The following is a 15109-nucleotide window of genomic DNA, read 5'->3' as shown; positions in this document are numbered from 1 at the left end:
AGCTTCATTCCGATTGCGAAGTCTACAGTTTCAATGACTGAAATCGAGTGCTCTGAGCGTAAACGTGGAGTTGTAATCATCCATTTGTGTCACAAACGGTCACCTGCATGAAGAGGGAGGGCTAACTATGTGACAGGAGTCAGGAGAAGCCCATGTACCCTGATCAAAGCAAACAAAACTCCAATGGCCCGGAAGAAGGAACAGGGCACTTGAAAGCGCAAGTTAGTTAAACGACTATTTTTTATTAAAAATTTATTAAATAAAAATAACTATGATACTATGAATTTTGAAATGTGACACTTGATTGAAAACAGTGGCTTATTCAAGTAAAAAGCACGACATTGTTCAGTGTTCAGTGGGCTGAGCAGGCTTAAGCCAACTTCCTATATTGTTGTGAATATATTTTGATGAACACGACACTGTTTTGCAACCGCTGCTAGGCAGAAAGTGCTGTGCAGCAGAGGAAACCAGATCGACACACCATAGGAAGCCCCGAAAACTGGGTCAAAATATAGACCTGTGAGTTTCAATGGCACAAGTGCGATACTATGTATAAAAAAACATCCTTTAAACAGAACTGATGACAAGTGCATTGCAGAGCATGTTATCTGATTTGATGAAATGGAAGGATTCGTACCGCCTTAAATCAGCATGCATACAATATATACAACTGCTGTAGCTGCAGTTAGTTGATATTTACAGTTAAAGTTTATGATAATAAAGATGATTAATCATGAAATGGGGATTAGTCATATGATTTGTCTACATCCTCTCCCTTGAGTTTAAGGCTTCGGGCGAGAGACGGACGGGTGTCGCATGTCTTCATATATTCCGTTATAGTTTTTTTTCTTGCCACAGGCTTTTTTCAGCTGGGGGTAAAGTGAAATAGAAAATATGAACACACACAGAGTTGAATTAACAATACAGACCTAGGTTCATCATGGGGTTTGAAAAATACTACACCGATCTTACACATTTATTGTTTTTAGAAATCTGTAATTTTAATCATTGGTTACCACATGCTTGTGGTCAAACTAACACACAGAGACACACATCCCAAAATGACAAAAAGCACACTCACCGTAGGGCCCAGACAGAAGAGAAGGATGAAGACACCCAGCAGGAATACAGAGCCGGTACAGATGGCAATGGGGACCCACAGGCTGGCAGTCAGCACTGGTTCGGGAGGTGGACACGGCTTCAGGTTCGCTGTGTGAGTGACATCATCAGATTGTCAGGACGCATCACCTGCTCCAGGGTCTCACCATGTCCAGGATTAGTAACGGTGCTTTGAGCAGCACGGTTTGAATAGTGTTCCACTACCATTCTGTACAAGTGACCCCATATCCTCTACTTGCTTTGACTATGAAAAGAATAACGATCTGTCAGCACTTACCATTGACTACAACCAGAGTAATTTTGCTGGTGAACTTCTTTACATCGTTGTCCCGAATAATATTGTATGAGCACCAGTAGAGACCAGAGTCATCATCTGTTACGTTGGTAATAGTGATTGAGACATCTGCCATCTCGTCCTCTGTCTTCACTCTGCCTACATACCCCTCTGTAGGTGAGCACTTAGGGGGGCTCCTGAAATAATAGAGCACTTTCTTCTCCGACTCCATCCTTTGGTACAAATGCAATGATTCGGTATCTTGGGTCGTCGAGCATTTGACAGTAAATGACTTTCCTTCCTCCGCTGTCACAATCCTGGCGTTCTCTGAAGGTTAGAAAAGGTAAAACATTGTGGTTTAAAAAAAGGAGCTACAATGCAGAATTACTAATTATTGTATATATTTATACTCAGCACCGTCTCCAACAATTCTGACATTATGGCTTTCATTGTTATTTTACAGTGACACTGGAATATAGGCTGCACGAATGAGACTAACACTTTATTGAATTCATTGCATCTGGAAGATCTCTATAGGCAGGAGCACCAGGACTAGCAGCACCTAAATGCTGGATTCAGATGTCTTGAGGTTGATTTATGGTGCAATTAAGCAAGTTAAAATTTAAGGATCTGCACTCAGAATTTCCATTTCTGTACCACACAAAACATGGGGTTGTACCTGGTGAAGGACAGACAAAATTGGGTTTTATCTGAAGAAAGTTTAGTTCTCTAATATCTTAAGAAGCAGATAATGGCAATACTAAATACTTTTATCCTGAGTATGTATGTAATTCTGTATACTAATATTTTTATAGACTTTTTCCCACATATTTTTTGAGGAAATTTGCTACGACTTACATATCCCTCATTATTCAACCTTCTATACAAATGTCAGATTTTCCGATCTCACGAGAAGCCGTTCTCACCTCGAGTGGCTCGGATGCCAAGAAATGTGATGACGAGGACGAGGCCCCCCAGACTGTGCTCCATCTCTGCAGCTGTGTTATGCGAGCGCAGCCTCCAGTACTTGCACTTTGAACAGGAGGAAATGTACGCCCACAGTACCCACAATGTTCGAAAAACACATAGTGTGTTGAGATGGCCAGTTTCAAACTCCTTAACTAGTAGCAGACCTTGGTGTATATTAGTACGCCAGTATAATAATTAAGTATAAATTTCATTTCACTTCATTACCTGCCTGATTTACTAATATGTATAGGTATCATGAGTCAGTTAAAACATAGTGTGTGTGTGTGTGTGTGTAATTATATATATATATATATATATATATATATATATATATATATATATACATATACACACACACACACACACACACACAGTGTATTCTTAACAATTGTGTATTATACTAATATATATTAGAATAGAGACATATTATGTATTATGTTAAGATTATAATTATGTCGTTTATACAATTACACTTGGTACTTGAAACTGTGTGCCAAGCTTAAAAAAAATCAAAGCCACTTGTTAATGTAATGCGCAGCTCCCTCTGGTGGGTGACATGTAGTAAAGCTTCCTCTTGTGAACATTTTTTACCTACATTTGGATGTTTCATTTAGTCATGGCTTCAAAGCGAAGTCAGTGTTCGTCTCAAGTTCCTGTTACCAGGTAATCTATGTCGGGGGGGGACAATCTGAGGTAGCGCGGGGTTTGTAGACGTCCATTTCAGTTAATGCGAAACAGCAGGATGAGTCTTTCAATCTAGGAACTAGACCAGTCAAAGCAGAAGAGAACCTAAAACTATTTATCCGAGCACGGGAGCCTTTCAGTTTTAAAGTAGTTTGTAAAACCTGAAATAGCTCAAAGTGTCCCCCCTGATATAGATTATCTGGTCACCAATGTATTTGCCAAGTCAGACCGTTTTTTTTTTTTGTACTTGTAAGTGTAAAGGACTAAAAGCTATAATGGCGAATAATGGAATACGTTTCAATTCTAATCCTTTGTCCTCCAAATGTCGGCCTCAGGTTTTATTCCTGATCCAAACTTGATCCACCATACATCACCACAGGCATGTAGTAAAATTACGGGGATTTGTTTCCCCCTGGACAGTGAAATACATATAACTACCACAATAACAGAGTTTCTATAAAGAACGTAGCTCATTACGCATCTTCGTAAAACCTTCGGTACTCCGCTGCATCTGGCTTGCTTTCTCGCTTCGCTGTAAACACGGTTCCCTGCTGATTCCCTGTGTCCTGGAACAGCAGTGTTTTGTGCTTAGCGACGTGTATCGATTTGCATCTACGACGAAAGTGATGAATTAATTATTTCCCCCAGTCTCTGTTTGAGGTTTTTACCCGCGACCCTTTGCTTGCAAATCCGAATGATAGTTCAGGTGCACATTTGAGCACTAAGTCATCGCTGTGTTAGTTGATTATTTCCCAGCCTCCCAGTTAATCAGACTTGGTGGTAGGAGCTGTCATTTTAGTGTATTTCTGTTGTTACATTGGTCAGATTTCTGTTGGGTATGACGTAAAATGAATCTTTGGATTTCTCATTTCTTTGGGCCTCTCCTCATGCAGGCAAATCGTCTCGTGGTTTTCCTTGTCTTTTGGCCAGACGGGGTTGGTGATCCCCAACCCCAACGTTAAAAAAACAAAACGGAATGGTGTAGTTAATATTCTATCTATAGCGCCCCCTACTCTGCTAGATGCAGAATACAAAAACTTGAATCCAGATTTTTCCCTGTACCTGGATTTGTCAGGATCGAACTTTGTCTTGCTCCCTTCATTTGGTCAGGTTCCCCGTTTGGCCAGTAGGGGTCGCAGCCCATCCCTTTCTGTGTGTTCCTCGAGTCTTATGTACCTCATAGTTCCCAGTGTCTGTTCTGCTTCCCAGGGCACGGTGTGGTTCAGTGGACTAAGCAGATGGCTCTTCAGCACACTCCCCATATTGCTGTGAATATATGTTACTACATGGATGTCGTGTCACCCCTTTTACTGGGGCACGTACCCCAGTGCCGATCTGCTGTTCCCCAGCCAATTTCACCATTTCCAGCCAAATATGTTGAGAAGCGGTTCATTTCTCAAGGTTTCCAACTCTCACTAGAGAGTAGGTTGCTGGTCAAAGAGCTTAGAGCAGGAAATGGTGCAATGCATAGGCCAGTGCACATCGGTTTGTCAAACAAGTGCTATCACAGCAATGGACAAAATGGACATGCGTGGAACAGTAAATGTGTGCAAAGTAACATTACATTACTGCCATAACATTAAAACCCCTGACAGGTAAAGTGAACGACCATGATTATTAAGCAAGTGAACAATCCATTCTAGAAGCTGGTATTGTAAGCAGGAAAAATAAGCAACTTTGACAAGGGCCAAATTGCGATGGCTAGATGGGGCAGAGCATCTCCAAACCAGGAGGTCTGGTGGAGTGGTCCTGGTATGCAGTGGTCAGTACCAACCAAAAGCAGTCCAGGAGAGTCCGACTGGTGAGCGAGTGGGCACTCGCCATTCACTGATGCACATCGAAGGTCAGCTTGTCTGATCCGATTCCGAAAGGAGAGCTACGGCAGCCAGCATTAACTTTTTCGACAATTTGCGCTATAACAGAAAGGTACCAAAACACACAGAGCATCACAGTTTGCCGATGGCGACCCCTGTCTGCTGCTGAAAGTGCCTACAATGAGCACTTGAGCGTCAGAACTATACCATCTGTTCTAACGCGATTGATTTATTAGCACCCAAGTCCAGTACATCGTGGGACAGCGCTTGATTTTGAGCGATTTTCAATCGGAGAGAGAAGCACTATGCGAAACTGCACCGTGATATGGCCGTAGTGAGGAACACTACTTGCAGGATGACCAGATAATGTATGTCAGGGAGGACAGTCTGAGCTAGGACAGGAATTGTAAATTACCATTTCAGTTAAAAGAACCCGGATTTCATTTAAGCACCTAGTTCGTGCTGTGTGCTGATTGGTCAGTCTCCTATAATCACGCATGTGTCACTAACGTTAACGTGAAACAGCTGAATGAGTCTTTCAATCAAGGAAACGAACCAGTCAAAGCACAAGAAGAGCTGAACTGTTCAGCCGAGCACAGGAGCCTTTCAGTTTGAAAGTAGTTTGTAAAACCCAAAATAGCTCAAAGTGTCCTCCCTGATATGGATTATCTGGTCACGCTATGCAAAAACAGCTAACGAAGTGAACCAATAGTGATGTCCAATTCGAAAACGAATTGTTCTTCTAAGCCGGTTTTATTCAATGAATTGGCTGAAACGATTTTGAAATCTAAAAAAAAAACTTTTTGTATATCCACACATTCCACGGGTCAAACTCTCCACATCCCCCGACGATCGGAGCGTAGTACCTAATCGGCGGACCAGCTTGCACCTGGAGAGGCGGCTTTAAAAGGATTCATCCCGCACTCCCCGACGCTACGCACTTACTTGAGCATTTATCGCTGTCTACCTTGCAGCCTTAGCCCTGTTCTCCCATGTTGGTCCAGTTCCTCCCCGGGTCCCGCCCGTGTCCGCCTGCCCCGCATCTGGTGAACCCCCTCGGCTTGACTTCTTCGGCTTCTCCGACCTCTTGCTTCCCCGTTTGCCCCGTTTACGCCTCCGGATCGCTCCCTCCAACTCTGTTCGCCTGTTTCGGAAGAAAGTCCCCGATCTCCTGTGTGCTCTGTCCTGTGATACAAACTGGTAGATTCTAAAAATATTTGACAACTTTAGCATGTAAAAACACAACCAGTTTCTTCTTCTGCTTCTTTATTATTATTATTATTTTATTATTATTATTATTAATAATAATAATTTTAATATTTATTGTTCACAGGTATCACTTTTTTAATCTTTATTTCATCTGTTTGGGAGTCACTTTCCTGTAACCTACAGATCTGTATTTTGCCGATTGGCGATATTTATGACATAATTAATATATTCCCAGGGCCGCCCCATCACTCTCGCCTTTTGAGCTCACTGCAACGTCCTCCTGGAGTACTGCGCTGAGAATTTCCTCGACTCACTCATGGACAGTGGTGTCTTCATGGTTTAAAGGGAAGCGCCCTTGTAATTGAAAGATTGCTGGTTCGAATCCCCGACCAGCAAGGCACCACTGAGGTACCCTGAGCAAGGTACCGCCCCCAAGCACTGCTCCCCAGGCGCTGAATTAGCTGCCCCCTGCTATGCCACGACGTCACATATGAGTTAAATGCAGCACTGTGTGCTGTGGTGTGTCAGCAATGTCCACTGATCACCTAATTCTTCTAATTCAATGCGAGCCCGTTTCATGCTACACAAGACCAGAAGGCCCCACCAGATGTCGCTGTTGAGCAATGCGCGGCATGATCAGTAATTCAGTCTCACGATATCAGGTAAGGCGTTAACCGTGAGACTCACGCATTTAAATCGGTTCACATGCTCACACACCACATCTTGTGTTTTTCACGCTGAGAAGTAAGAATTAATAGACGACGCGGAAGCATAAGGAGTGGAGAGTTCATAGCTGTCGGAATTATACAGAGGCAATAGCCACCTACAAGCCAATCAGAAAATAGAATTTGTTGTTTCCAGGTAAATTCCAAAATACGTTAAATGCGATCCCGCTGCAAGCGTGTTAGTACATGGCAGAGGTGGAGATTTCAGGTCCAGTATAAATCCAGGCCAGGATTGTTTCAACCAACCAGTTGAGCATAAAGAGTCACAGAGTACTCAACTGATTGGTTGAAACAAAATCCTGGTCTGGATTTGTACTCGCTGGACCTGAAATCTCCACCTCTGATACATGGATGCACACACACACACACGAAGTGCATGCAGAAAAGGTGGACGAGCACGATCTCATGATTGCAGTAGGCAGGGCACTCTGAGACCTATGCATTTCAACCAGCTCACACGCCACACCTTGTATATCTCACAGTGAGAAGTAAGAGAGTGAGAAGTAACCAAGTTGTCACAACTAATGGAACTAATGGACGATGCCCAAGCATAGAGTTTTCCGCCAAGTTCATAGCTGCCCCTGAGTTCCACAGAATTAATAGCCACCAGCCAATCAGAAAATAGCATTTGCTGCCTTTGAGTAAATTCTAAAATAAGTTACATGTAATCCTTCCGCAGGCACATTATTAGCAACCAACCAGAAAATAGCATTTGTTGTTTCCCGGTAAATTCCAGTATAAACTACATGTAATCCCCCTGCAAGCACATTATTACGTGGATGTGCAAATGAGGTGGAAGTGGAAGAGCAAGATCAGAGATAGGCAAATCGCTGCAACCAGAAGCTGAATGTCGAGTGGGAGGGGCAATGTGGGAGGAGTTTATAATAAGGGGCTCGTTATCTGATACCCTATCTTTGTTATAAACCCCTTCTACCCTTTGTGATAAACCCCTCCTACTTGACATCCAGCTCCCAGCTGCAGTGATATATACTTGAGATCTGATGAATGCAACTGGCAGGGATTTCAAGTCCCATGCATTGACAGTGAGACACACACTCCACCCCTAACAGATGCAACTCCAAACTTTTGATGACTCTAGAGAGCACTGCAATATATATTGTAGCTCTGGTGGGATATGAATATTCCGGCATGCTTGCGATCACTTGTAAATAGCCCAGTGTGTAATTATTGTTACTGTAGATACTTGCTGTGCTGTGTCGCATGAACCTTTACGTGTGTTCGTACTCGGTGTAATTACCCATCTCACTGCCCTTAGTGTGACTTCCTTGTGTTCTCTACCATTCGTTGTCGCTGTATTGTTGCTTAAGTCTGGTTCCTTTCAAGACTACATTAAAAGAGCAACTTCTTGCAATTCTGTGCCTTGTGCTTCTGTGCCAATGTGCAGGTTGGCGCCTTGTATGAATGGGTAAGTAAATGAGTGAATGTGAGGCATGAAATGTAAAGCGCTTTGAGTGCCAAGATGATGCTTCAGGCTGCTCAGCACCACAATAGTGTCAGAAGTGGGGTACCAGAAGCAGCCCCACTGGCACTGCTGGAGCAGATGATGCACACCATCTTCGACCAAATCCGTTCCAGTCTGGCAGACCTGGAGGCATCGGTGAAGCAGCGAACAGAGAGAGAGGCGACAGCTCTGGGGAGAAGATACCACAGAGGGAGAAGCTCGTCTGCTGGTGCTGCGGGAGGAGAGGGCACTGGGCACACTGCTGCCCGGAAGCTCACACCAGAACCACCACTGGATGGGCAGAGGACAGCGGATAGTGAGCAGTGCCTCCCCCTCCTGCCGAGAAACCCGGGACATGTGCAGCGCGTCCTCAAAGCCACTCCTGCCAGCCCAGAGGCAACGGCGGCTAATGAGAAAAGCGGGCATTGCGGCGGACTGCGGCCACTCACTGGCCATCGAGGACTCGCGACTCCAGCTGTGTCCTCAGCTCCGAGCACGAGCAGCAGAGGCAGCAGGCGGAGGCTACTCTGCATGAGCGTGAGGAAGCGTGTCACAGCTGGGAGACCTGGCTAGCAGGAGTAGCACCAGGAGCTCCTGGAGCACCTGCGGGAGTCTGTGGAGCAGAAGCGGCGCCTCATGGAGAGGCTGCAAGAGCAGGAGGCCCCTCGGGAGAACCAGCCTGGCGATCAACAACCGGCCTCCTCAATGTCCCAGAGGAGGAAGGGGCTTGGGGGGGCACCTCCAGAGCCGAATGACCGCCCAGCACTCGCTACCAGCTCGGCTCTGCCTGCGGACCCAAGCTGCTTTGCGCGTCTGCTGCCCCCAGAGAGAGAGGCCTGACTCTGGGAGTCTCTGGGTGTGATGCTCCCCATCCAGGGTGACCCACAGGAAGGGGCTGGAGATCCCCCGAGGCTGCGTAGAGGGAAGGGTTGGCGGCCGGGAGGAACCGGCGAAGCCAGCAACGACCACCACCCCCAGTCCCCGCCTCAGCTAAGAGAAGTTCCAAGGTGTGGTGGTAGCTACCGAAGGGGAGGGGGGGGGGGGAGTAGGCAGCATGCAAATGCTGACAAGGCTAGCATGGTCGATTGTTGCGCTTTGAAAACCTTACTGCAATGTGTGGCAGACCGAGACAAGCGTGGCAGTGGGGACAGGGTTGTTCTTATGGAACTGCCCCCTTTTACTAAAACCTTAAAAGGACTAAGGCCAGCATCAAATAATGGCAGAACACACACAATCAGAAAAGGCAGGGAGGTCTGATGTCGGACGGTAAGGTACACACACGGTGGATAGTTTACACAATAACTAGACACACGCAAGGACCAGACAGGGTTCACGCAAATCACAGGCAAGGGCACTCACGACAGTCAGGAACACAACAAGTATGTACAATAACAGACACAGGGGCTATTCACAATATTCCCAGCATGCTCCCTGAGCTGTTACTGGGATCTGTCATCTTGCCAGTGTTACATTACGTTAAATACTGTGCATCATCGCGCCAAGACAGCAACAGTCTCCGGTGTAGCGTGCAACGTGGATCTGTTTCGTGCTGAAAACATGGCGGAGGGCAGTGAAAGCGCTCCGTAAAAATTTTCAGCCATCTAGAGGTCTAGGTCAGACGTGTGGTCCTAGACTGACTGAAGACGGCCACACTGTTTGCAGGACATGCAGAAAGAAAATATCTGCAAAGGGGGAAACGCGTTTAGTCTTTCAAGTCACCTTTGCGATCACCACTCTCTACTTTATAGCGAATGCAGGGTAAGTTCACTTTTAGCTCAATGCACGATGTGGGAACTTTGGAAAATGTTGTGGTTTGTCTGTCTAACTTAACAGCTTGTCAATAATGTAAACTGAATCTTTCACTGTTATCTATTCTTGTAAAATATTGCACGTTGTCAGTGTTGAAATGTAGCTGGAAATTTGTGCCAATGTGCTATTAAGAATGTAATTTTGCATTTCATATTCTTGAACACGAAAACTGTTTATTTCCTTTATCTGTATGGATTTTCCTATGATTCAGTATTAGGGCCACACTGAGGAAAAAAATCTGAGATTTATAGAAGAAAGTCATAATTTTATTTTGTAATGTGATTTCAAAGGGGAGATATTACAATACTGTACACAGTTTCAGGACTGAAGTATAGAGGCAGGAACAAACCAGAGACAATGATATCAGAATACATGGCGTTTATCATATGATGTTAATAATTTTAATTGGCTATATTATCATTATTTTAATGTTTAAATATGTATAAAAGTTGGCGAAATGATTTCAGTATATGTATCAGCACTTTTTGAACATTTTCACCCCATATTAGGGACATTGCAATAATACCGTGATAATTTTTGTCACAATGATCGTGATGTAAAATTTTCATGCAATTTTTCGTACAGAAATGCTGTGCAGGCGCAGACATCTGAAGCACAGATCAGTAAGGATCAGGTTGTGACAGACACCCCCACAAAGCCCCACCCACCCATATCATGTCGAACAGATAGTGGAACGCAAAGAAAAATGCAGTTCAAAGGGAAACAATATTGCAAAGCACAACACATGTACTGTAAAGAAAAATGTGTCAAAAAAGTGATACATCAAGAAAAAATGAACTATCACAATTTGGCAAAGAAAAAAAATCGAACACATCAGTTTTGTCACGCGACGTGCCGAACGAGTGATCGCTTTGGCAGCGCGAGCGAACAGGAACGAACAGGCAGGCGGAAAACGGGGCGAACTGGGGATTTATTGGGGAACGAAGTACAAACACCAGGTAACATCAATGACAGACAAAGGACTCAGGTAAGACACGGACTGAAATACACAGGACTGATTGAAAATAATCAGACACAGCTGGGTACGATCGGGAAAGAACACGTGGGTAAGCAGGGGGCGTGGCACACATGAGGAGCCGACGAGCAGGTCATGACAAGTTTTGTTTGCAATATATGCTTGCTTTTGTTTACGGTACGATACACACATTTGTTTGCAGCACTATGTGGATGTAATTTGACTCCATACATTTAATTTTGCAACAACCTAGCAGTTAAATATTAGAAATACTTGTTTTTGCATTTCAGATTTTCCAATCATCAGTTTTTTTCCTCATCCATGTCCATTCCGGGTCTTTGTACGTTTTCGTCAGTTTGTAATTTTGAACTTTTTTTGGTTCATGTGAAACAGAGGACCAAAACAGCACTGCAATGTGTTATACAATGTTATTTTTTTAATATAAGCATTTACCAGAACAATCTAATTGAGAAACACTTGAAAAAAATAGTTTACATTTTAGGCACATGGATAGTTGGTCAATAGTCAGGTCATTCTGACCTGAATAGATGAGAGAGATTTGAATTGTATTTCATCAGTGAAAAAATACTGCATATCACAAAATATAAAATTCAAACTAGAAATTTGATCAATGACTCCACCAGATGTGTGAGGAAGTCAGGTAAGCTCCTGGTAGGGGCATGTTCCCTGCCGCAGGAACCGAGCCTCTCACACGGCTCCATGGTGAGGTGAACTCTGATGAATATCAGAACCTCCTTTAGCGTCATGTGGATTCTTCCCAGCAAGCATCACCCAGTCAGCCAGTCATTTTTATATAAGACAATGCCATTTATCACCCTGCAAGACGGAAGAAGCAATTACTCAAAGCCAAGAACATCTAGGTGATGAAATGACCAAGCCAGAGTCCTGAACTGAACCCTACCAATCTCTCTGCAAGGTAATCGGCGACAAACAAACCCACCACAGTTTCTGAATTGTCTCAGATGTCCTGGGCATTGATGTGCCTGACACTGAAAGTAAGAGCCTTTTTAGTTGAGAATTGACTTTAAGCCATTTATTTTTTTAATGTGGCATAGCCTTTGCTGGTGGAATATGATTAAAATACAGCTCCTGTATTCATGTCAGAATATCTTTGAATTCGGAGAAGCTGCATTTTTGTGAATTACAAAAATATGTCTTGGTCTTTCATCTGATCGCCACGGTACGGTGACCTAAAATATCAAGATATTGTTTTTCAGCCGTAACACCCAGCCATAGCTGTTGGTGCAATTACTTGACATTTAGAGTTACAGGTTATGATGATAAAGATGGGATTTGTGCACGTCCTGCCCCATGAGTGTAGGGTCTCAGGTGAGAGACACACGCTGTTGTATGCCTTCATATATTTCATTATAATGCATCGTTATTTTCTTGCCACAGGCTTTTTTTCATCTGGAGAGACAGAAAATGAGATGTGATGTCATAACAGAGGTGTCAAATATGTCAAATGTAAACACACAACTGCAGAATAACAATGGTGACCTAGGGTCATCTTCATGGGGCTTGATGATACTGATCAAAAGTATTGTACAGATCTTATTTTATTTTTTTTTTTAAATGCAGTTCTAATTTAGTCATTGGTTGCTACATGCATTTGGTCAAACTAACACACAGAGACACACATCTCAAAATGACAAAAAGCACACTCACCTTAGGGCCCAGACAGAAGAGAAGGATGAAGACACCCAGCAGGATTACAGAGCCGGCACAGATGGCAATGGGGAGCCACAGGCTGGCAGTCAGCACTGGTTTGGGAGGTGGACACAGCTTCAGGTCAGCTGTGTGAGTGACATCATCAGATTGTCGGCACACATCACCTGCTCCAGGGTCTCACCATGTCCAGGTTTAGTAACGGTGCTTTGAGCAGCACGGTTTGAATAGTGTTCCACTACCATTCTGTACAAGTGACCCCATATCCTCTACTTGCTTTGACTATGAAAAGAATAACGATCTGCCAGCACTTACCATTTATTACAACCAGAGTAATATTGCTGGTGAACTTCTTTACATCGTTGTCCCGAATAATATTGTATGAGCACCAGTAGAGACCAGAGTCATCATCTGTTACGTTGGTAATAGTGATTGACACATCTGCCATCTCCGCCTCTATCTTCACTCTGCCTACATACCCCTCTCCAAGTGAGCACTTAGGAGGGTTCCTGAAATAATAGAGCACTTTCTTCTCCGACTCCATCCTTTGGTACAAATGCAATGATTCGGTATCTTGGGTCGTCGAGCATTTGACAGTAAATGACTTTCCTTCCTCCGCTGTCACAATCCTGGCGTTCTCTGAAGGTTAGAAAAGGTAAAACATTGTGGTTTAAAAAAAGTAACTGCAAGATAGAATAAAAAATGCAGAATAGAATCATTATTGGTTATTACTCTCTCCGGCAATTTTCTGCTGAGTATGAGGCTACTGATGTTATGGTTCTCAACTAGGAAAAAGTGACCCGTGGTCTTCAGTCAAGGAGAAAACACCTAAATCAGTTTCCTTGCCGTGCTTAATTGTGCAACAAGGGAGTCCAGAGTAAACAAACATCAAAATTAATCAAATGTCTGTACAAGATATGAGATTTTGAAAGAGATAATGCCAGTACTGAATACTCTCCCACATATTTATGAAAGTACTGTTATCATTCAACCTTCAGCATAGTGACACATTTTCCAACCTCACCAGGGTGGTGAGCAGCCATTCTCACCTCCAGGGGCCTGGGTGCAGCGAAGGACACCTATGAGAAGAAGGCACACCAACTTCCACAGTCTGCGCTCCATCTCTGCTACAGCTTCATGAGGGTGCAGCGTCAAAAGGAGGAAATGCAAGTGCCGCATCAAAAGGCGGAAATGTATGCGTTCAAGTCTCACAGTACTTCAAAATCTTAGGGCACTGAGGTGGCGAGTTTCACAACCGCTTAACTAGTAGTGGATACTGGTATATAATAGTCTATTATAAAGATAGTGGATTCTAAAAGTATAAAGATGCAGTTTATTTACCCCAGTGGCATATTACTTAGCATACAGTAGTAAAGAAACTTGGGTCTAGCTATAGAGAGACTAACTAACAGGCCCCTGACTTACCTGCATTCTTGTAAGAGAAATGATGAATTTAGGTCGAGCCACATAGTTGAATAACTCAAGACAAAGTGCAAAGACAGCAGACATGGTGCAAAGCAGGTTAAGTGATAAAGAAATAAAAAGTTAATGGGGCGGGGAGTATGTGCAATTCAAATAGTAAAGGTCGAAAGAATTGGAAATGATGTCACTCACATGGCAAAGAGATCATGAGGCGGACAGTGAAGTTCAGTTGTTAGTGGACTCTTTGCACGATCCTTAAAATAGCAGCAGTAAAACAGTGAGCAAGAACAAACTCACTTACGGACACAGACCGGGGAGCCTTTACAGAGACAAAAGTGGATACAGGCCAATGCCAATATTTCTGTTCCATTCTTTTTTGAAACCTGTGAAAATGGGGCAGATTCTGAAAAGACACCAAGCGAGAACTAGCCCAGCCCACCGGCTCCATGTTGGTGGAAACAAGGTCACAGTGAGGCACTGCATTTCATTTTATTCACTGGAAGGGCACCCATCAAAGATATCTTTCCTTCCATCACAAGGGCACTTCACTGCGTTTGCTCTCTTCGAAGGGCACACTGGAGGGCACATCATGAGTTTTTTTTCCCCACCAGAAATGCACCCATAGAACACCTCAAGTTTATCCAATTGTAAGGACGCCTTATACGGCACTACGTCACATTTTATCCAGTGGAAGGGCACCGATTTGGGCACTTCGTCATGTTTTCCCACTGCTTTGGAGTAGCCTTTACAGCACTGCCATACTGGAAAGGGCACCCTTTGGGACATTTAATGATGTAGGGCTGGCAGATAGGACACTTAATAGCGGCACCTATAGGGACCATTCTGACTATTTTACGGGCATCTAATTGTGCCCTACATCACATTTTCCAGACATTAAATGACCAGAGTCTGCTCTAACCTTTCTTTTACACCACTGGTGTGTTGTCTGCACTATTA

The 15109-nt window shown here is 43.9% G+C and overlaps 1 protein-coding gene across 6 annotated transcripts; it reads right to left on the bottom strand.

Moving 5' to 3' along the window:
• Positions 1-222: 222 nt before the first annotated feature.
• Positions 223-14375, bottom strand: LOC125742571 (uncharacterized). Of its 6 annotated transcripts, XM_049014678.1 has the most exons (6): positions 5806-5973; positions 2958-4959; positions 2320-2425; positions 1397-1720; positions 1082-1209; positions 223-869 (listed from the first exon to the last, which is right to left on the bottom strand). In XM_049014678.1, exons 2-6 carry the CDS (start codon positions 2970-2972, stop codon positions 783-785), a joined length of 660 nt encoding a protein of 219 aa, XP_048870635.1. In that variant the 5' UTR covers positions 2973-4959; positions 5806-5973; the 3' UTR covers positions 223-782. The 6 variants fall into 6 exon arrangements, with proteins under 6 accessions (XP_048870635.1, XP_048870636.1, XP_048870638.1 ...); XM_049014679.1 differs by lacking the exons at positions 2320-2425; positions 2958-4959; positions 5806-5973 and adding exons at positions 13780-13863; positions 14345-14375; XM_049014681.1 differs by lacking the exons at positions 2320-2425; positions 2958-4959; positions 5806-5973 and adding exons at positions 13780-13863; positions 14156-14235.
• Positions 14376-15109: the final 734 nt, after the last annotated feature.

This window comes from Brienomyrus brachyistius, chromosome 5 (assembly GCF_023856365.1).
Source record: "Brienomyrus brachyistius isolate T26 chromosome 5, BBRACH_0.4, whole genome shotgun sequence".
In the NCBI taxonomy this organism is placed as follows: domain Eukaryota; kingdom Metazoa; phylum Chordata; class Actinopteri; order Osteoglossiformes; family Mormyridae; genus Brienomyrus; species Brienomyrus brachyistius.
This window is presented reverse-complemented; position numbering and strand designations above follow the sequence as displayed.